The sequence below is a fragment of the Lepidochelys kempii genome, chromosome 8 (genome assembly GCF_965140265.1).
Source record: "Lepidochelys kempii isolate rLepKem1 chromosome 8, rLepKem1.hap2, whole genome shotgun sequence".
Classification (NCBI taxonomy): Eukaryota; Metazoa; Chordata; order Testudines; family Cheloniidae; genus Lepidochelys; species Lepidochelys kempii.
In genome coordinates, this window is record NC_133263.1 from 48,585,026 (window position 1) to 48,607,915 (window position 22,890).

Consider the following 22,890-nt stretch of genomic DNA (forward strand, 5'->3'; position numbering starts at 1 on the left):
AACAGGGAGCTGTGAGGTACCCCCACCGTCTGAGGCAGCAGGCCCCCAGCCGAAGCGGGGGTGGCAGGGGGACCCCTGCAGCTCCCCAGTTGCTGCAGGGACAGGGGCAAGGGGACCCCTGCAGCTCCCTAGCTGCTGTGGTGGCGGCAGTGGGACCCCCATAGCTCTGAGCCCCCACAGGTGGTGGGGGCCCAGGAGCTCCCAGCCATCCCACAGCTACCCAGCCCCTTCCCATTTTAGCATGGATATTTAGTAAAAGTCACAGTGGTAATAAAGAAAAATTCACAGAAGCCCATGATCTGTCCCTGACTTTTACTAAAAATATCCATGACAAAATCTTAGCCTTACTATTAAGTGACCTGGTTTTCAGAGGTTGTTGAGCATATCCACCACTCCCAGTGACATCATTGGGAGCTATGCATTGTCAGCACCTCTGCAAGTCACTTTAAAAACATACTTAAAAGATTTTTTGGTCACAGTTTGAAAGGATATTGCATACACAGGTCTAAAACTACTATAAAATTACTGACATATGTCCTGTACCTTTTTAGTTGTATCCATTCTTATGAATATACTGAAACCAATGAGTGATCAAATTTAATTTTATTTATATGGTACAGAGACAGGCTAAAATAATCTAAACCAGAAGTTGTATCAACAAAAATGTTCCAACAGTTCAACTAATGGAAGATTTGAGATTAAGGGTAACATTTTCAAAAATTATCAAATCCTCTTTTCAAAAGCATCCAAGTTATTTAAGTGCTTTTGAAAACTTTACCCATGGTGACTTTAGAAAGTCTCAATGATTAAGAAAAAGACATTGGGGAAAAAACAGATCCAAATGCAGAAAAGAGGCAACAAATAGACAAACTAATATTTCAAGTCTCAGTCCTGAAGAATTACAAGAACAGAGCCCAGAAGTAGAAAATCTAACCAAAGAAACAGGATAAACAGAATGAGATCTGAAGAGGAGCTCTGAGAAACTCAAAAGCTTGTCTTTCAACAACAGAAGCTGGTCCAATAAAAAAAAGATATTACCTCACACACCTTGTCTCAGGATAAAAATAGGTCAGACATAAAACTCAAAAACTAAAAATTACGTGAAGGAGAGAATGAACAAACAAGTAGGCTGAAAGAACACAATAGAGAAATTAGGCTATCCAAATCTTTACAGCAGCTATTTAAATGTAGCATTTTATGTTCCCAAGGCAGTCTGGCCAAACATTTTAGAAGAGCAGTTTCAACAGAAACATACAATGAATCTCAATCAATGTCATTTTATTTTTAATTCAGTTATCTGACCAAACATGGGCTTATCCTGTACAACCACAAATGGGTTTTCAATACACACCAAGCAGAGACCATGGATTTAAGCTTCCAGAAAGAGACATTGCAACACCAACTGAAATTATGTAGTTCCCCAAATAGGACTCTTTCCTCTAAGGGCTTATTTATCACTGGACGTCAGAAGTAGAGCGAGCCAGAGTTCGTATAAGAATCCACTCTCCCATCGTGATGATCTCAGTAAGACTTGTCCCAAAATCAGATGGAACTTAAGATAATTCAGACTGTTTGATATACCTGGAAAATACTACAACCAAGATCTAAGAAGATACCTCCATTCAAACCAAAGCTACCCCAAACCAACATCCTCAGTGTAGTTTCTGCAAAAACTGTAGTTATGCTAGAAGCTGAAATTAACCCTCTAACTATTTTATATAAGAAAGATAAATTGGTAAACTTATCGCTAGAAGAATCAGAACTGGGAAAGAATGCAGACAGGATGTTCAAGTCCATTTTTACCAAGGTTAATCAGCTGACAATACCAGGGCCTGTCTAGAATACTAAATGTGTTCTGAGGTGATTTTTAAGAAGTTTCCCACATAAAATGCAGTATTTTAAAACCCAAACATGGAGGATAAATACAATAAGCAGAGTCCAAATGAAAGCCAGTATAACAGCTAGTTCAGGAAGTCTGAACTCAAAGCATTCTCCTCTTTAGTTCAGCAGTTTTTTCATCTCGTGAGACCGCATAGCTCTCTGCTATCTTTGCCAAAGCTTCATGGTATTTCTCCAAGCCAGCCCTCAGGTTAAGATAGATCTCCTAAGGTGAGAAAGTTAGTCAGTCAATTAGGTTCTCCCATCAGCAGTGTTAATGCTGATGCCTTACAAAGAATTTAAGAGACAGCAGGGAAGATTTTGGGTGAATCAGAGCTGCGCTCAGTGCTGCTCAGGAGTATCCACGGAACAGGAGGGGAAAGGTAGAGCTGATGATCACAGAGATGGGAGCGTAATGGGAACTGCAATCTCCTAGAATTCAGGGGAATCCTGCTATCCTGCACTCATCTTTCAGCTTTGCCTGTCTCCCCCAAGCCCTGCACGCCTCAGAAGGATCACAGGAGGGGAATTCCCAGCTGCAACAATGCAGTCCTCTCCCCTTCCCAAGCCCGCTGATCCTTGTAAGGTTCAGAGGAGAGCACTGATTCAGACGACCACCAATTATCCATACAATTGGGGCTCTCATGCAGTATTATGAAGACCAAATGTGTTGCGCCATAGCATCCCCTTGGTCCACTTCTCCTCCGTCCCACAGACTACTTAAGGGTCACCCGAGAAGAGCCTAGCTCATATGGTCTTTAGCTGGCATAGAGCAGGGCATCAAGTCTGTTGTGGACATCAGGTCTGCTGCGGGAAAAGTGCATGTGTTCGGGGGGAAAGGGTAGGCACAGGAGCTGACAAGTTATATCCGAGCTACCTAACAAATTAGTTCAGGTTGAACAAAATCCAAAACTACCGTGAAAAAATTTAGAAGAATCAAAAAAATCCATTTAGGGTTGAACAAAACAAGTCATTCAAACCAAAATATTTGATTACAGGCATTTTTAAAGGGCTGGAGGAAGAAGTGGTCAGGGCCTCAGAACTTTTGTCATCACTGTGAATTGCCACTATGAATGTCCATTTACAGTCATTGGGCCAGGGAAACAGTAAGAACCACTATGGCCTGGTGGTTAAGGTACTCCCCAAGGATTTGGTATAACCATGTTCAAGTTCTTGCTCCTATGACTATTTATAAGAAGTGGAACAGATTCAACAGGAGAGACAGACGTTCACACCAGAATATCCCATAGCCTAATGGCTATGGTATGCTCCTGCAATGTGGGAGACCCAAATACAATCCCTTTTCCACATCAGGCAGTGAAGGGAATTCAGCCTAAGTCTTCCACAGCCAAGTGAGTGCCCTAACTACTGAGTTAAAGTTCTGAAAGAACCATCACTTCCGCACCCTGGTTTGTGAATAGTGCCTAAGTGCCAAAGAGGTTTATGGAGGGGGAAGAGGAGGTTTGCGGGGGGTGAAACTATTTGGCAATTTTATGTCAAATTCACATATTTTCTGGTCAGCTGAAACTGCATTTTCTGGCAAATCAAAACTGTTTTGGCCAGCTCTTCTCTCCAGTACTTAATAGAAAAGAATTCATGCTTACCTGTGCTTTCATTTTTTCCTTTTCAGTGTTCTCGTTCAGCTGCTGGACTTTGAATCTGACTTGCTGGATTTCCTTGTGAATCACCGTCACCTTCTCATAGACAGCCCCTCTCTTCTCCTGAACTCTGTTACAATACCTAAAGGAAGAAGGTATGAAATAGTTCGTGCTGAACCAATCACATCATCCCAAATTAAATACAAACACCAAGATGAATTCCACACTGGATATGAATGTCAAGGAAAGTGATTTTCTAAGTTACAGTTAGAACAGTCATTTGCAAGAATGAAGGAAAAGCTGCATTTGTGGGATAAGTAACATTTATCCATCTAGGTGTACAATTTATCTCCATCACACTGACATCAGAAAAGTTGACTCCTTCTTAAATCCTAGAGCTATATAGCATCAAGAAAAAACTCAAAGGAGTTAACATAACTTGTCAAACAAATTGCCCAGTTGACTTCAATGGAGCTACACTAATTTAAACTGGCTGAGGATCTGGCCTTAAGTGTTTTTCTACTGTTGGGTGATGCATTCATCATACTCTAGAGCAGTAGTTCTCAAACTTATTTGATCATGCCCCCATTCTTTTGGTCTGTAGTCATTTACAAAACACACACGCCACTTAAGTACATATACCTCTGCCCAGCTCTGAAGGCAGAGTGGAAAGTAGCAGGTGCTGGCCAGGTGCCCAGCTCTGAAGGCAGCCTCACCGCCAGCAGCAGTGCAGAAGTAAAGGTGGCATGGTATGGCATTGCCACCCTTAATTCTCCACTGCTGCCTTCAGAGTTGGGCATCCAGACAGCAGCCACCACTCTCCCAAAGCTTTTCATGCCGCTGCAGAATACATTTTGCACCCCCCAGTTTGAGAACCTCTGCTCTAAAGGCAGCATGGTGTAGTGGGTCTGGAATCTTGAGTTCAAAGGCCAGCTCAGACACAGACTTCCTACGTGATCTCAACTTTTCCTGTGTCTCAGTCGCTCCATCTTTAAAATGGGGTTACAACTGATCCATATCACTGATGTGAGAATTAGCTAGTATTGTGCTTCAAAAACAGTTTAAAGATTAGCTGTCTGACAATGCAGGGTCTGAAAAAAGATTTGGATAGTTCATGTTTTCAGAAAATACTTCAGAACAGAATATAGCTAGGTTTTGTACTGAAGTTGCACCATCACTCATTGAAATTGCTATTATGTCTAGACCTGTGTATTTTGCACCATTCTCTACCTATGGAACTGGCCATACAATTCAACCAACCACAAAGCTGTGCTGCACAAAATAAGTTTTAATTTGAAAAGTGCAGTTACTCCTCACTGAACATTGTAGTTATGTTCCTGAAAAATGCAACTTTAAGCGAAACGATGTTAAACGAATCCAATTTCCCCATAAGAATTAAAGTGGGTGGGGGTTAGGTTCCAGAGAAAAATATTTTTTGCCAGACAAAAGACTATATATACACACACACACACACAAATAAGTTTTAAACAATTTAATACTGTACACAGCAATGATAATTGTGAAGCTTGGTTGAGGTGGTGAAATCAGAGGGTGGGATATTTTCCAGGGAATTCCTTACTGCTATGAAAAACTAGCAATTGGCTGAGCCCTCAGGGGGTTAACTCGTTAATGTAGCCTCACACTCTACAAGGCAGCAGGAATGGAGGGAAGGGAGACAGCATGGCAGACAAACACAGTGTGTGTGTGTGTGTGTGTGTGTGTGTGTGTGTGTGTGTGTGTGTGTGTGTGTGTGTGTGTGTGTGTGTGTGTGTGTGATGTGCATTTCCCCTTTAAGTAGGCTGACCCACTCTTAACTACACTGCCTTATTAAGTTAATCAGCAAGCTGAGACCACAGCTGCTGCCAGGAAGCTCCCTCCATCCTGAGCCCTGTTGTGTGTCCCCCTGCTCTATGGAGATGGGGTAAGTGGGGGACAGGAGCAAGGGCGAGGGGGACACCCTGACATTAGCCCCCCCTCTTCTCTCCCACCACCCAGCAAGCAGGAGGCTCAGAGAGCAGCACACTGCCGGCTTAATAAACAGTTTTAAGTCATCTCTGCCCCTACCCACAAAGGGAAAGAAAAGATGCATTCTTCTGCTCACCACCAAAAATCCTTCTGCTCTCCTGGATGCCAAAACCCAAAGCCACCTCCCTCCCGTTCTTCACTGCTAAATCCCATAATTGTCAAAACACAGGAAACATCTACAAGGCAATTATGTGTTAATGCAAAAATCTACAGCTACACTAAAAATTGAGAAGAGCATTTAGTATCAAAAGCAAACAATTCTATATTGTGCTGCCTTCATTTTTGATTTAATTAAAACCGCCATTTACTTTAAGTTACTTCAAAATTTAGTAGAAGAGTGACAGAAATCAAGGGGATCTGCCACAAATTCTAGGCCCAGCTTTCTGCAGAGAACAGAAGCCCTTAAGTAGGACCAGAGCACTCAGTTAACTTTCCCCATCTAAATGAAGATGCTTCCTATACAACACTCCATTCATTTGGCCAGTAATGTTCTGTATCCCCTTTGACACTATTGAGGATTGGAGTTTAAAATACTATCACGGGCCAGCTCCTCCTAGGTCCTATAGTAAAATCATAGCCCTGTGTTTACAATATTACAGTCTGCCATCATGGAAAGGATTGTGGTGTTCCAAGCTCAGCCTTACGACATGCCTGCAGCATCACGTAGGAAGGAAGACGAGCTGGGAAGCTTTGATCAAATGACACTTTTCCTTTTGTTTTAGATGTGTCACATCAGGATAATACCCCCCCCCCCGAGATACAAGACCCCATTTCCCTGTGGGTCTTGAATGGCTTTGATAATGAGCAAAAGTGGCAAGGGAAATTATGAAAAATTCATGAAAGACAAATGGGGCTTTGTTGAAGTCTGATGAGTTGGAAAATTATCCCAGTGTGACATTTTCTTTAAAAAGATTTTAAAAAAAAAAAATCAAGCCTAAGCATTATAAATTGAATTAGTAATCCACTGAAAGAGTTACTATCAACTCACATTGCAATTATTGATCCATGTTCCCAAGTGCTTGCCTACAGCATTACTGGTCTTCCCAGAACTATCCCCCATCACTCCCATTTCCATCTATACTACTTCTTACATGTAGGGGATGTGAATTTTTGTAAGTGTATGTCAGATAAAGTAGCGCCAGGCAGAAATGCCAACTCATCCGTACTCAAATACTGTGCGCTTGTACTGCTCAACGTCCTCCTGTTTCTTCTTTATCCTTATTTCAGCTGTAGACAGCTTCTCACGCTTAGCATTGACCAGTCTCTTTAAGGACATTTCATCTGTCGCAGCATTCTTCAACTCTATCTGGCCATTCTCAATCTGGTCCTCGAGATTTCTGACCTACAGTATTTTCAAAGAAAGACTGAAAAGCAATTCTATAAAATCAAAGAAATGCAATGTCCCTCTATTGGATATTTGCCAAAATAGAACTTTGTTCAGTCTCATTTTGATAGTCTAAAAACCCAGTTAATTCTTCCCAGAAATCCAACAGTTAACACACTTTGTAAATATTTTACAGATCAGGCTTGGTGGATTACATCACTTAGACTTCCAGTAATTACTGCAATAGACTACAGTAAATTATGTAGGACAAATATTCAAAACTTTACTATGTTTTGCCAAAAGAAATGAACAGTAAGGTAGCTATTTTTATTTTTACTTACTAAAATACTCTGTCATTCTCCAAAACTGCTAGCCATAATTAAGAAGGTACCATTTATCATGACAAAAAATTTTGTCCAGTGAAAAATGGGCTGGTAATACTGATAAAATTAAGGTGCTTGTTAAAATGATCGTTTTGGGTACAATGATATTTCCTCCTTTTGGCTTCTGCTCTTCCCAGAAGTAGAACAGTTTAAAATTCAACCTTCCCTCCTCCCAACCCTCTGGAAAACAACCCTCTAGAAAAAGAGAAGACAGTACATGCTATTTTGGCTTATGTTTCTACGGTAATAAGTGCTTCCACTATTAAAGATGGCAACAAATTTACAGGAGTTTGTCAATGTGACCTTAAATCAAAAATTTTCCCTCCTACCTACAGATGTGCTAAGGGAAGTTACTGTACTCAACCCCAACAGTAGCTGCATTTTGATAGTGCTGCTTATAAATAGTTTTGAAGCAGCTTTGGATCCTTTAGGATAACAGGAACTATCGAAATGGAAGATTATGATTAAGAAAATAGCTACAGTACTGGCTGTTATGTCTAGGTGCTGGAAGGCAACATGCTTTGCTTTGAAATAGATTCCATTTTAGCAAATATCATTTGTACTGTTGCATAGCAGTTTGTTTTTTTCAGATTCATATCCTAAGCAAAAAATTAGAGCAAAGGGGAGCAGCACTTGCATGAAATTAAAACCCAGTAGTTAATTGAGAGCAATTTACTTCTTACATGCAGTTAGAGGGGGACACACAAGTACATAATACAAACCTCTGATGAGATATTGGCCATTCTCTCCACATTTGCTCCTTGGCTTTGCATTTTCTTTTGGTATAATTGCACCTCCAATTGACATGATGGCAGAATCTCAACTAGGTCTCGATAACCTTCATACTTCTCAATAACCTCTTGCTTTACAAAAAAAGAAAAAGATATTTACTTAAAGAAATGGGTGAAATGTGGTTTCTGTTATGTAGTAATGCATATTTGCTCTTGTAACTAATCCTTCAATGTCTGGAATTAAAGAAATCAAGTAACTTCAAAATTGTTGCTTAAAAGAAGTAAATTTTGAGTTTGCCAACAAGATAATGTATCGGAGGAAAAAGCTGTTGGTTTGGGAAGGCAGGGATGACACCTAGGTGCTGTACTCAACCAAACCTTCAGATATAAGGAAGTAAATGTATCCATTAAATGTGCTACAGTGCCTGTTGGGGAAGAGAATGCAAGTTATACAATGGAAAATTCTGTGTCAGTAGAAGTGCAATTATGTTCATTCTCAACTAGCATTAGAGTCAGATGGCAACAACTTCACACCTTAAAAACAAACCGTATAAACAGAGAGAAATCTGAAGAGCAAGTTATGAGCTTCACTGATGCATAGATGAATCAGTCTGCGCACAAGACACAGCCAAACATGAACCTCATGGCTGTTGTACTTAAATATATACTGTCTGAACTTTCTCTGCCAACTATTTTTACAGTTAACTGAAAAGATAGGTATATAACTGAAGAAGTTAGAGGAACAGTTTTCCTGTATTTTTCTCCTATTTAGTTTGTGCATTTCACAGATATGTCTGGGTGGGGAGGGGCAGGTTCCAGTGTTGCCCCTGAACAGCCACTTAGTTTCTTCTTGTTTATCATGAGTCTTCACACATCAGTAGGAGTCAAACATTTAAGAATACAAAGAAGCGATTAGAAAACCGCAAAGTGGAAAGGGGACTCAGCTTAGTTCCTGAAGCTACTATTGCCTTTTTTTGCAGTTTACTAAGATTTCAAGTTGATTGTGTACCTTAAATTATCAGCTTCCTTTTGATTTACTTCCTCTATTTTAACTGAAATGAACTTATGTCAGATGATTTTGAAATTAGATTGTTATTTTGGGATAAAGTGTTCCCAGAGAGCAGAAAGCAAGCCTCCAGATTCAGAACTACTGAGTGAGAACAGAGGTAACCCTGGAGCACCTCGTCAAAAGGCCAGGGCCTAGGAAGAGGTGTCAAAACAGTGCCAGCTATATGTGGTAGTGTCAGGATGATGGATGCAGTCAGCTGGACAGGTTCAAGGACCCAACATTTCTAAGTTTAGTATTACAGGTGGAACAATAACACTACTTGTGATCCCATCCTTAAAGGAGGTGTTCTCTAAATATCAGATGTCTTTGTTTTCTTTCATTATAAACTAAATTCTTAAATTCCCGGCTAGTCACCTATTGCTGGTCTTTTTGAAAATGATGCACAAGCAGCTCTCAATATTATGCCAGAAGACAGACTCATATCATTACTCATGTCTTGCCCATCAGAGGGAATTTAATAGACTGTACTAAGTACAAAGCAGCCATAGTACAGTGATCAAGACTCACCTTGGTTTTCTTGAGTTTCTGGACAGTCTCCTTCATATGTTCTTTGTAATTCTTCAGTTCCTCTGGAGACTCTACAATTTTTGATTTCAATTGCTCTTGTTCTTCTTTCAAAGTAGCCATTGTCACTTTTAGCTGATTCTAATTAGCAAGACAATTAAAATGTGGTTGATCTCTATTTTACTCAATTTTACTAATGCTGTAAGACTTAAAGGTGATATAGCTATTCTGCCTTCTGATTAGCTGCTATCTGCCTTCTGATGCTTTAAGTAGAAGGGAGAAAAGAAGTTCAGTGAGGCAGGGTTCTGCAGTGAGCATCTTGTGGAGGAGAGCATTTTACTGCTATCATAACATTTTTGTTTTAGTATTTTTCTTTTAAAAAAACAAAATTCTATTAAATTCTCTTAAGAATGTTACAGTTGCCAAACAAAGCACTCAGATCAGCAAATGCCAAAGTGAAGGCTGCCTTAAATCTGCTCCCTTTTGTATGTGTGTTATGGTACAATTTTGAGTTACAGGACTGCATGTTATTTTTGCTGCACTCATACTTGCTGCAAACATTCATGCCAATGAAACTCACTACCCAAATGTTAATGAATAAGAGGTCACAAATACCAGTAGAGCTAAGCTAAGCTGTATTCACAAGAATATTCATAATTTTTTTCCTCCATTTGGCCCAGTTCTAGTCCTGGCCAATATTCTCTCGGTAAAATAGGTAATATCTAAGAAGATACGGGCTACTGCTGAGAATTTAGGGGATGCCCTGTTTCCCCCACTCATTGTAGAGTGTTTTCACATTCTTTGAAGACTTAAAGGTGATATAGCTATTCCATCAAGAATTAACAACTTTAAAAGGATGTCACAGTTCTATAGTTAGGCATTCAAATCAGGAATTTCCAAACGTAGCATATCCGGCCTTAATGCTATCCTTTTATTTGCGTGAAACAATATAGTCTTCAGTTATGGGATCATTTTATTTCTTTAGTACAGTGCAAAATACAGCTGTTCTACAACTTTAGATACCAGCAATATTTCCACCTTGCATACTTACACAACTTTAAGTGTTCTAATGGTCCATTATCTTTTCTGATTTAGGACCAGATGTACTTAACACCTACATATTTTTCTTTCCAAAGAAGATGGAGGCAAGGTACAACAGGAATAATACATCCCAGGCACCTTACAGGATCAGTAAGAAGGAGCTCAGCTTCATTTGATGTGCAACATACAAAATGGGCATCATACCAACTGCACTATGCATATATAAAGTGAAATTTTCAAAGGCTCACAATTTAATCAATTTAAAACCCAATTTTCAAATGCTTAAAGGGACTTTTCCATGAGGGCTTCTTCTGTGCCAAATTTCAACTTTATAACTCCAGCTCTGTCAGCATTATTACAGCAGTTCACAAAGTTGTAAGATTTTGTTTTTTATAGCTTCCCACCTCCCCCACACTCTTCACATGCAAATGGCTGAAATCTTTCAACTCAAGCTTGCCCAAAGTATCACTTATGGGCAGAGATCAAGCCTGGAAAATTTCAGCCTGAAAGGTGAAAATAGGGGTTTGGAATGGAAGTGTTTAGGCCTTGGCTACAAACAAAAGTTGTACTGCTTTTACTATACTAGTACAGTCGTAATGTTACAAAACCTCTTGTGTGGGCACAGTTCTACTAATATAAAGATGCTTATACCAGTATAGCTATTCCTGTAAGGGAAAGGGAATAAGCTATATTGGTATTAGCACCATTATTCCAGTATAGCTGCATCCACATTAGGGTCTGTACTGGGATAATTATTTTGGTATATAAAAGTCTCATCCTTAACCAAAATAGCTATACTGGTACAAAAATTGTGTTTAGACCTGGAGTTAGAAACCTTAGTTACAAGAGCTGGAGTCCCAGATATATCAAAACCAAACTTTATTCTTATCATGCAAGTTTCCATGAAATACAAATATAGACGTGGTTTTTAAAATGCAATCAAGTTTCATTATCTGAACCATTCACACCGCACATAGCTAGTAGAAGTCAGGCAGAAAAATCTGATGCTATATTAAAAGAAGCTCCATCACTTACTGCAGGCTACTGTTCAAATCTCATTTAAATTGAGTTATACTTACCAGACTTCGAGTTCTCTCTGCAACTTCTGCTTTCTTTTGGGAAGTCACTTCTTGCAAAGCTGTCTAATGAAGAGAACAATTGTTTGACAATTAAAAGAGGAGAATTATTAGTATGGCTTCTGGTTTTAAGTTTGAACTTTTACTACAGAGAAAAGACTACTGAAAAAAGCAGTTACCAGCTACCTGCACAGCTATCCCTTCTCAGCAAGTGCACCCCACAGGTGTCAGGCTTTGGGTGGAATTCCACAGTTCACCCACCCTTAGACAAGGACCTGTGTTACAGCCCCCGGAGTACCAACCGTGACTACTTCAGCAAGTCCAGCTGCGGTTTGGATCTTGCTATTGATGCACCTGGGAGTGGTTACTATTGATTTATGCACAGAGGCCACACAGCCTTCTCAAACAGTATTGCTGAATATTAACAGAACAGCTTTCAGAAACATGATGGGTTACAAACAACAAAAAGGGAGACCTAACTACATGGATCTTGCCTTTTAACTACTCCTGGCCTAGATGCTTAGGCCCTGCTTAGAAAGAACATGCCTGCCTGCAGCTCCTCTCTCTTCCCCCCACCACCCATGTGCACATGCTGACTACTTTCCCCCTCCCTTTCTATTAGGGACATCTTTTAACCAGTCAGTGTCTTTTGATCTTTAGCATGTCCCAGTGATAGCCCCATAGTACTCTTAGCTGCTTTGAAGACGTGTACTTGCTGCTGTCTTATCTCTTAGGGTGTCTACACTGCAATCGAAGGAGTAACTGCAGCTTGGGTAAACACACCCGTGCTAGCGTGGCTAAAAAAGAAGCAGTGCAGATGCGGCAGCACAGGTTTGAACAGGTAGCCAGGACCCCTGGTGTGCTTGTACAGCCCTTGCCCCCACATCTACACTGCTATTTTTAGCCATGCTAGCACAGGTAAAACTAGTATGGGTATATCTACCTGAGCTGCCATCACACTGCAAACTCCATCGCAGACATACCCTTAAGTCCCTATTTCCTGCCCAAGCCAATCCCCAGCTCTGGTTTGACTTAACCCTTTCAGTTCAAGTAGGCAGCAATACAAAATTAAATGAGGAATCAGTCTCACAATATTCATTATAATGCAGCAGATCTCAGTTCCTCACACAAGCAATGTGTTTCTGTAATGAAAAACAGACTATTTCACACACTGCTTCTGATCCCTATGGACCCAGCTGATAGCTTCATTCCCTCATAGGTACCAGCACAAGTTAATGCTAGGGAGTACCATATGACTCAGATCAGGATAGACGTAAATACCTTAAATATTTTGACTTGCTTTTAGTTTTAATCAAATTTTCATGGGATAAATCCAAAGAAATAATAAATGCCCACAATCAGAAGTCATAGTAGTTTTACTTTGTGACAGAACTTCAGAGACACACGTAAATAGGGCATACCGTTTTTTGACGATAGTCCTGGTTTAGTACTTGCTGTAGTTCTTTAATATCATCAGACAGCTGCTTGAACTCTGCTTTTTGCTCTACTGGAATCGTGCTAAACACAAAGATATGATGTTTGATCTTGTTAGTGCATGTCAGGTGTCAGTGAGCTCAGGCTGTGTAGTACAGAAAGACTTTTCCTGCCTCGAAGGGTCTTAGGTTCAGCTACAGACAGTGACCTGGATGAACAGTTGAAGACCTAATCTCACATCGTTTTCTTTTTAATCTTGCTTTGGTGGGTTATTGTTGAAAGATTTCATAGCTCCGGTATAATTTAAGGAGTGATTTAAGTAAAGAGGGAGCACAAGGAGTAAGATCTGTACGTTTAAGAGGCAACACGGAAGAAAGTGCAAAAACAAGAGTGAGAGAATGATACTATGACATATTGCTCTATCTAGATATTTTAATTATAAAATGTAATATTTTTGTAGCAATATAGCTTAAAGCGGTAGACTTAAAGCACAGGGCTAACATCAGACAGGAGACTCTCCCAGTGTGTACTGAGAGCAATTCTTGGGTACTGGAAAACTTTAGTTTTCAAATTGGTCTTGGAAATTAGCAAAGAAGAACAAGAAGAGGCTATGGATATTGGGGGGGGGGGAATACAGTGCCACAGTGGGGAGCTGGACTGATAAGAATGGGCCAGAAAACATGAGTAAAGGAGGCAGCTAACCCCATGCAGTGAGTCAGAAGTAGTTGTATAATTGTAACTAAGACTCTAGAAATATTAGTCTGAGGCATATTTAAAATAGGATCTTCTTCTTTAACATACTTTTAGTTCGAACAACCCGAATTTGGAACTAGTGACTGATAGTGGAGCAAGTCACTGGTGGGACATCCCAGAGAGAGAAACTGACCTGTAGTCCATAACGGTGACAAAGTATAGTGATGATAAACTTGAGTACTCTGCCAAAGGAATGGGCATAAGGGAGCCCTATCTGATGGGGTGGAAGCTAACGGAGGGCTGGAGGAGAGGGAAAGTCCATGGAACAGGAGGAGTGCAGACTTGCTTAAATATGCAAAGGGAGTGAGTAAGACAAGGGAGCAAAAAGAATGAGAAATCAAGAACAGAAAAGTAACACTGGACAAAAAAGTAAAGCGGGACAAAGTCTTAAAGATACAGAACACTGAAAACTTGATGCAGGACAACTATTTAGCTTTTCTATGGTGCTTTGCAAATACTAGTCTAATTAACCCTCAACATCTCCTGTGAGGTACACAAGTAGCATAGTTCCCTTTAAGGCGAGCAGCTGCATACACTGCTAGCTGGTCCTGCAGTGCTCCCTCCTCCAGTAGTGTTCACCAAGAGCTACCAGACAGCACAGCTGCAGAGCAGGCTTTGATGTGGCTCCTCTTCCTCCGCATGCTGCGGTTTGAGAAAAAAGCTGACCCTGGTTCAGATAATACAAGCAGCACATACTAATGTATACAATAAATATAACTATTAGAAAGAAGGTAAATGGAGACAGGACTGGCAACTTTACATACAACTGTAAGAGCTGCCATACTGGGTCAGACCATGGTCCATCTTGCCCAGTATCCTATCTGACAGTGACAGAGCTTCCAGGGGAGTGTGCAGAACAGGGCAATTATGGCGGAATCCACCCATCTTTCTCTGCTGGCTTCTGGTAGTCAGAGGGTTAGGGTGACCCCGAGGATGGGATTTCTTTTTTGAACCCAGTTATACTTTTGGCAATCAGAACATCGCATGGCAATGAGTTCCACAACTTTAGTTTTGCGCTGTGTGAAAAAGTACTCTCTCTTGCTGTGTTAAGCCTGCTGCCTATTACTTTCATCAGGTGACCCCTGGTTTGTGTGTTGTATGAAAGGGTAAACACTTCTCTCTTCACTTTTTCCTCACAATTCAAGATTTTATAGACCTCTATTATAACTCCCCCCTTAGCCATTTTTTTTCTAAGCTGATCAGACCCCATCTTTTTAGTCTCTTCTCATATGGAAGCTGTTCCATACCTGTGACAATCTTTGTTGCCATTCTCTGAACCTTTTCCAGTTCCACTATATCCTTTTTTAGATGTGGCAACCAGAACTGGACACAATATTCAAGGTGTGGACACACCATGAATTTATATAGTGGCATTATGCTACTTGTCTTATTTTCTATCATTTCCTAACACAGTGAGCCTTTTTGACTGCTGCTGTACATGGAGCAGTCATTTTCACTCTGACTCGAAGATCTTTCTTGGGTGGTAACAGCTAATTTAGAACCTATCACTCTAGCTGTATAGGGATTGTTGGGATTATTTTTTCCAGTATACACTACTTTGCACTTAATGTTGAATTTCATCTGCCTTACTGTTGCCCAGTCACCAGTTTTATGAGATCCCTCTAACTCCTCACAATCTGCTTTGAATTTAACCTCTTGAATAATTATGAATCATCTGCTAACTTTGCCTCTTCAACATATTTATTAATCATCTGGAAAAGGGGGTGAACAGTGAAAACAGGTAGGAGTATGGACCCTTGGGGGACTCCGATGGTCACTTCTGTACATCGTAAAAATGGACCATTTATTCCTATCCTTTGTCTCCTATCTTTCAAACAGCTACTTGTTATACTACATTTTGGTTTTCATTAATAGATTCACAGATTTAACACCAGAAAGGACCATTGTGATCACCTAATCTGGCCTCCTGAAAACACATGGGCCACAGAGTTACACCCTGTAATTCCTGTAGCAAGTCTAACTTGTGGTTGAGCTGGAGCATCTGTTTAGTTCTTTAAAAACTTCAAGTGATTTAGAAGCCACTACACATCCAACTTAGTTACTTGTCCCAATGGTTAATTGCCCTCACCATATTAGAAATGTGTACCTTATTTCTAGTATGATTTTGTCTAGTTTCAAGTTCCAGCTATTGATCTTGTCAAGCAGGCAAAGGCATAATTAAAGAGCCCTCTATCAGCCATCTTCTCCCCATCCAGATACCTTTAGACTGTGATGGAGTCACCTCTCTACCTTCTCTTAATTAAGCTAAATAAAGTGACAGACGTAAGCTCAGTCTAAGACATATTTTCCAGACCTTGAATCATTCTTATAGCTCTTTTCTGAATCTTTTCCACATCCATTTTGAAGTGTGGACATGAGAAATGGACACTAGTGTAGTAATGGTCTCAATGCAAAGGTTATACAGAGAATACCACTTCCTATTCAATATTCCTCTGCTTATACATCCAACAGTCACACTGGCCATCAGCCAATGGAAGGTCACATTTAGCTGGTTATCCACCATGAATCCTAAGTTCTGAAAAGGACTTTAAACTATATCCACTGTATATATGCTCTTGAACACAGCATTCTTTCATTCTAATAAAATGGTACTATGTTTCTGAAGTTACTATCTCCCACAATCAATGCTAACAAGACGCTCAGAATATCAAATCTCTAATTCTAAATACGACTCACTAGGGCATTGAAAGTAACCCCCACAAGCTTTTAGGGAAACAACTCAAAGAGCAACCACCAGCAAACAGAGAAAGATGCCATGGGAAAAGTTTTATGTTTGCCTGAATTATAGTTATGGGCTAGCTAATCAAACGCCCATAGGATTAGCACTAGGTACAAGAGAGTCCCTCCCTCTCTCCACAGCTATGAAACATTTGACCAACAGGAGAAGGTTGATCAGCTCAGGAGACAGAACTTTCATAGGAGCTGGACCTCAACTATGGAAATAAATAAAACTGATCACCTGCTTCATCAATTTCAGAATTAAATGCAAACTCATGTTAACTTTCCCCTCAATTGCTTTACACAGAAAAATAAGTCAATTTAAAAACTTAACCAAGCTATTTCTCTTACAGCCTGGAAGGAAGAAAGATGGTTACCTCTATCTTTAAAATAGATTCTCAGACACTGATGAGGCCACATAATGCCTCAGTTGATTTAGAAAAGTCAGTCAACAACCACATCGTTTCTGTTCTAAGACAACAGCTTAATATTTCCCGTTAGACGTCACGTGCATATGTGTTATAACTGCAAAATCCACAGAGGTCAATTACTAGACCCTGTACTCACTCAAGTTTCTCTAGCTTCACTGCTGCCTCCTGATTTGCTGTCTGCAGTTGCTGTATTTTTTCCAGAGCTGATTTCTGTAAATTAAGTTTAAGGTATTTTAGTGATTGGTTTACATTATATGGGAGAACAAGCAGATTTATAATCAACCCACAACATGTTCCTCACACAGCCAGGTTGGTCCTACAATCCATGTGCATTTCATAATTTATTTGTACTGCTACCCTACCCAGTTGAGATAATTACTGGTAGTTCTTGGTCTGTACTTAGTAGTTAGTGGTCTGTTGTTCTAGCTTCATGGGTATGTCTACACTACGAAATTAGGTCGAATTTATAGAAGTCGGTTTTTTTGAAATCGGTTTTATATATTCGAGTGTGTGTGTCCCCACAGAAAATGCTCTAAGTGCATTAAGTGCATTAACTCGGCGGAGCGCTTCCACAGTACCGAGGCAAGCGTCGACTTCTGGAGCGTTGCACTGTGGGTAGCTATCCCACAGTTCCCGCAGTCTCCGCTGCCCATTGGAATTCTGGGTTGATATCCCAATGCCTGATGGGGCTAAAACATTGTCGCGGGTGGTTCTGGGTACATATCGTCAGGACCCCGTTCCCACCCTCCCTCCCCCCGTGAAAGCAAGGGCAGACAATCATTTCGCGCCTTTTTTGTCTGCTGCCAGCCAAAGATGTAAAGGATAGATGGAGTGGGTCAGAACAAGAAATAGACCAGATTTGTTTTGGACTCATTTTCCTCCTCCCCTGTCTAGATCACACTGCAGTCAGTCACAGAGAAGGCGCAGCGAGGTTAATCTAGCCATGTATCAATCAGAGGCCAGGCTAACCTCCTTGTTCCAATAACAACGATAACTTTGGTGCACCATTTCTTATTGGAACCCTCCGTGCAGTCCTGCCTGAAATACTCCTTGATGTACAGGCACACCCTTTGTTGATTTTAGCTCCCTGAAGCCAACCCTGTAAGCCGTGTCGTCAGTCGCCCCTCCCTCCGTCAGAGCAACGGCAGACAATCGTTCCGCGCCTTCTTTCTGTGCGGACGCCATACCAAGGCAAGCATGGAGGCCGCTGAGCTCATTTTGGCAATTAGGAGCACATCAACCACCACACGCATTATCCAGCAGTATATGCAGCACCAGAACATGGCAACGCGATACCGGGCGAGGAGGCGACGTCAGCGCGGTCCCGTGAGTGATCAGGACATGGACACAGATTTCTCTGAAAGCATGGGCCCTGCCAATGCATGCATCATGGTGCTAATGGGGCAGGTTCATGCTGTGGAACGCCGATTCTGGGCTAGGGAAACAAGCACAGACTGGTGGGACCGCATAGTGTTGCAGGTCTGGGACGATTCCCAGTGGCTGCGAAACTTTCGCATGCGTAAGGGCACTTTCATGGAACTTTGTGACTTGCTTTCCCCTGCCCTGAAGCGCATGAATACCAGGATGAGAGCAGCCCTCACAGTTGAGAAGCGAGTGGCGATAGCCCTGTGGAAGCTTGCAACGCCAGACAGCTACCGGTCAGTTGGGAATCAATTTGGAGTGGGCAAATCTACTGTGGGGGCTGCTGTGATGCAAGTAGCTCACGCAATCAAAGATCTGCTGATATCAAGGGTAGTGACCCTGGGAAATGTGCAGGTCATAGTGGATGGCTTTGCTGCAATGGGATTCCCTAACTGTGGTGGGGCTATAGACGGAACCCATATCCCTATCTTGGCACCAGAGCACCAAGCCGGCGAGTACATAAACCGCAAGGGGTACTTTTCGATAGTGCTGCAAGCTCTGGTGGATCACAAGGGACGTTTCACCAACATCAACGTGGGATGGCCGGGAAAGGTGCATGACGCTCGCATCTTCAGGAACTCTGGTCTGTTTCAAAAGCTGCAGGAAGGGACTTTATTCCCAGACCAGAAAATAACTGTTGGGGATGTTGAAATGCCTATATGTATCCTTGGGGACCCAGCCTAACCCTTAATGCCATGGCTCATGAAGCCGTACACAGGCAGCCTGGACAGTGGTCAGGAGCTGTTCAACTACAGGCTGAGCAAGTGCAGAATGGTGGTAGAATGTGCATTTGGACGTTTAAAGGCGCGCTGGCGCAGTTTACTGACTCGGTTAGACCTCAGCGAAACCAATATTCCCACTGTTATTACTGCTTGCTGTGTGCTCCACAATATCTGTGAGAGTAAGGGGGAGACGTTTATGGCGGGGTGGGAGATTGAGGCAAATCGCCTGGCTGCTGGTTACGCGCAGCCAGACACCAGGGCGGTTAGAAGAGCTCAGGAGGGCGCGGTACGCATCAGAGAAGCTTTGAAAACCAGTTTCATGACTGGCCAGGCTACAGTGTGAAAGTTCTGTTTGTTTCTCCTTGATGAAACCCCCCGCCCCTTGGTTCACTCTACTTCCCTGTAAGCTAACCACCCTCCCCTCCTCCCTTTAATCACCGCTTGCAGAGGCAATAAAGTCATTGCTGCTTCACAGTCATGCATTCGTTATTCATTCATCACACAAATAGGGGGATGACTACCAAGGTATCCCAGGAGGGGTGGTGGAGGAGGGAAGGAAAATGCCACACAGCACTTTAAGCACAGCACTTTAAAAGTTTACAACTTTAAAATTTATTGAATGACAGCCTTCTTTTTTTTGGGCAATCCCCTGTTGTGGAGTGGCTGGTTGGCCGGAGGCCCCCCCACCGCGTTCTTGGGCGTCTGGGTGTGGAGGCTATGGAACTTGGGGAGGAGGGCGGTTGGTTACAGAGGGGCAGCAGTGGCAGTCTGTGCTCCAGCTGCCTTTGCTGCAGCTCAACCATACACTGGAGCATTCTGGTTTGGTCCTGCAGCAGCCTCAGCATTGAATCCTGCCTCCTCTCATCACGCTGCCGCCACATTTGAGCTTCAGCCCTGTCTTCAGCCCGCCACTTACTCTCTTCAGCCCTCCACCTCTCCTCCTGGTCATTTTGTGCTTTCCTGCACTCTGACATTATTTGCCTCCACGCATTCGTCTGTGCTCTGTCAGTGTGGGAGGACAGCATTAGCTCGGAGAACATTTCATCTCGAGTGCGTTTTTTTTTCTTTCTAAGCTTCACTAGCCTCTGGGAAGGAGAAGATCCTGTGATCATTGAAACACATCCAGCTGGTGGAGAAAAAAAAAGGGACAGCGGTATTTAAAAAGACATTTTATAAAACAGTCGCTACACTCTTTCAGGGTAAACCTTGCTGTTAACATTACATACATAGCACATGTGCTTTCGTTACAAGGTCGCATTTTGCCTCCTCCCACCGCGTGACTACCCCCTCAACCCTCCCCCCTCCCCGTGGCTAACAGCGGGGAACATTTCTGTTCAGCCACAGGCAAACAGCCCAGCAGGAATGGGCTATACTGAGTGTCCCTGAAGAAAAGCACCCTATTTCAACCAGGTGACCATGAATTATATCTCACTCTCCTGAGGATAACACAGAGAGAGAAAGAACGGATTTTGGTTGAATGCCAGCAAACATACACTGCAATGCTTTGTTCTACAGTGATTCCCGAGTATGTGTTACTGGCCTGGAGTGATAAAGTGTCCTACCATGAAGGACGAAATAAGGCTGCCCTCCCCAGAAACCTTTTGCAAAGGCTTTAGGACTACATCTAGGAGAACCGCAAATGCCAGGGCAAAGTAATCCTTTCACATGCTTGCTTTTAAACCATGTATAGCATTTTAAAAGGTACACTCACCAGAGGTCCCTTCTCCGCCTGCTGGGTCCAGGAGGCAGCCTTGGGTGGGTTCGGGGGGTACTGGCTCCAGGTCTAGGGTGAGAAACAGTTCCTGGCTGTCGGGAAAACCGGTTTCTCCGCTTGCTTGCTGTGAGCTATCTACAACCTCCTCATCATCATCATCTTCTTCGTCCCCAAAACCTGCTTCCGTATTGCCTCCATCTCCATTGAAGGAGTCAAACAACACGGCTGGGGTAGTGGTGGCTGAACCCCCTAAAATGGCATGCAGCTCATCATAGAAGCGGCATGTTTGGGGCTCTGACCCAGAGCGGCTGTTCGCCTCTCTGGTTTTCTGGTAGGCTTGCCTCAGCTCCTTCAGTTTCACGCGGCACTGCTTCGGGTCCCTGTTATGGCCTCTGTCCTTCATGCCCTGGGAGATTTTCACAAAGGTTTTGGCATTTCAAAAACTGGAACGGAGTTCTGATAGCACGGATTCCTCTCCCCAAACAGCGATCAGATCCCGTACCTCCCGTTCGGTCCATGCTGGAGCTCTTTTGCGATTCTGGGACTCCATCATGGTCACCTGTGCTGATGAGCTCTGCATGGTCACCTGCAGCTTGCCACGCTGGCCAAACAGGAAATGAGATTCAAAAGTTCGCGGTTCTTTTCCTGTCTACCTGGCCAGTGCATCTGAGTTGAGAGTGCTGTCCAGAGCGGTCAGAATGGAGCACTCTGGGATAGCTCCCGGAGGCCAATACCATCGAATTGTGTCCACAGTACCCCAAATTCGAGCTGGGAACGTCGATTTAAGCGCTAATCCACTTGTCAGGGGTGGAGTAAGGAAATCGATTTTAAGAGCCCTTTAAGTCGAAATAAAGGGCTTCACTGTGTGGACGGGTGCAGGTTTAAATCGATTTAACGTTGCTAAATTCGACCTAAAGTCCTAGTGTAGACCAGGGCATAGTTTCTGCATAGTGACTTACCTGTCACGCTCTCCTCAAAGTGAAAGTTTTCCAAGTGTCCAAGTTTTTGCTCCCTATGCTTGAATATTTCACGAGATACGAGAAGGGGGCCCCAGTTGCGAGGCCTAAAAACTGACTTGACAATTACCCTGTACTGAAGCCCATATTTTAAAGATTCCAGTATGCATGTTTATTTCCAGAAATATCCAAATACTAAATTTAATGTGCAACAGGAAAAACAAGCACATTGATAGACAGGTAGTCTAGTTCATACCAAGTTACAAGGATGGATATATTCAAATATTGATTATAACAAACTGTAGTTATGTGGCAACTGGTGTCCTTTAAGATACTGTCACAGAATGGGCTCCTACGCCTACAGAAACCCCCATTCTCTCCTATAAGAAGTGTGACTTTTAACGTTACTGTTCCACATAGTTAGCAAGGGTCTGTCAGTGTTTGTTACGTCTATCCTGTGCCTTTCAATTGCCAAAGACCCTGTTAAGTAAGTGATGAAATCCAGGATGTATATCAGAATCAGCAGAAAAGCTATACACAGTTCATGTACTTTATCTTAACTCCCAAGGCAGCAAGCATATTAGAAATAATCAAGTCTTGAGAAGAAAGACACTCCCCTTTTGTTTCTACACCATGGTTTTTTGGAAGCCATTATTAGGCAAAGGCTTTATTGAAAAGGTTGGTCTTAAGTGTTTGATCTGAATGTGTTTAGGTTTGGGCTCAATCTGATCTTCTCTGGCATTAAGTTACATACCCAAGCTCCATCAGCTGAAAGCATCTTACCTTAAGTGCCCAAGTCTTATCCTGGGTATCACCAGCTGCATCACCCCTGTAAGTGCAACTGTCAAAATACTGCCAACAAGGCAGTCCGTATAACAGATGGGATCTAACCAGTTGTGGCTTTGTAGGTTAGCACTCCCACTTCCAAGTCAGATTGGAAATGAAAAAGAAACCAGAGGAAGTCATGGAGCACTAGTCACGTTTTGTTGGCTAGGATGCAGAGAACTGTGTGCTTCACCAGCTGAATTTTCCACATACTGGTCAGATTCAACACCAGGTGAGGTAAGAGAATAGGCAAATTCCTAACTTC

General features: G+C 42.3%; 1 protein-coding gene across 2 annotated transcripts in view; it reads right to left on the reverse strand.

Annotated features, from left to right (window-relative positions):
* Positions 1-646: 646 nt before the first annotated feature.
* The window catches only part of NUF2 (NUF2 component of NDC80 kinetochore complex), a 36,055-nt gene continuing 13,811 nt past the window's right edge, over positions 647-22,890 (reverse strand). For both annotated transcript variants that reach the window (XM_073358206.1, XM_073358207.1), the window contains 8 exons: positions 17,123-17,196; positions 13,051-13,147; positions 11,633-11,695; positions 9,516-9,653; positions 7,931-8,071; positions 6,668-6,843; positions 3,483-3,618; positions 647-2,104 (listed from right to left, as the gene is read on the reverse strand). In XM_073358206.1, the coding sequence (XP_073214307.1) occupies positions 1,982-2,104; positions 3,483-3,618; positions 6,668-6,843; positions 7,931-8,071; positions 9,516-9,653; positions 11,633-11,695; positions 13,051-13,147; positions 17,123-17,196 (948 nt within the window). In that variant the 3' untranslated portion in view covers positions 647-1,981. The remainder of the gene's footprint in view (positions 2,105-3,482; positions 3,619-6,667; positions 6,844-7,930; positions 8,072-9,515; positions 9,654-11,632; positions 11,696-13,050; positions 13,148-17,122; positions 17,197-22,890) is intronic.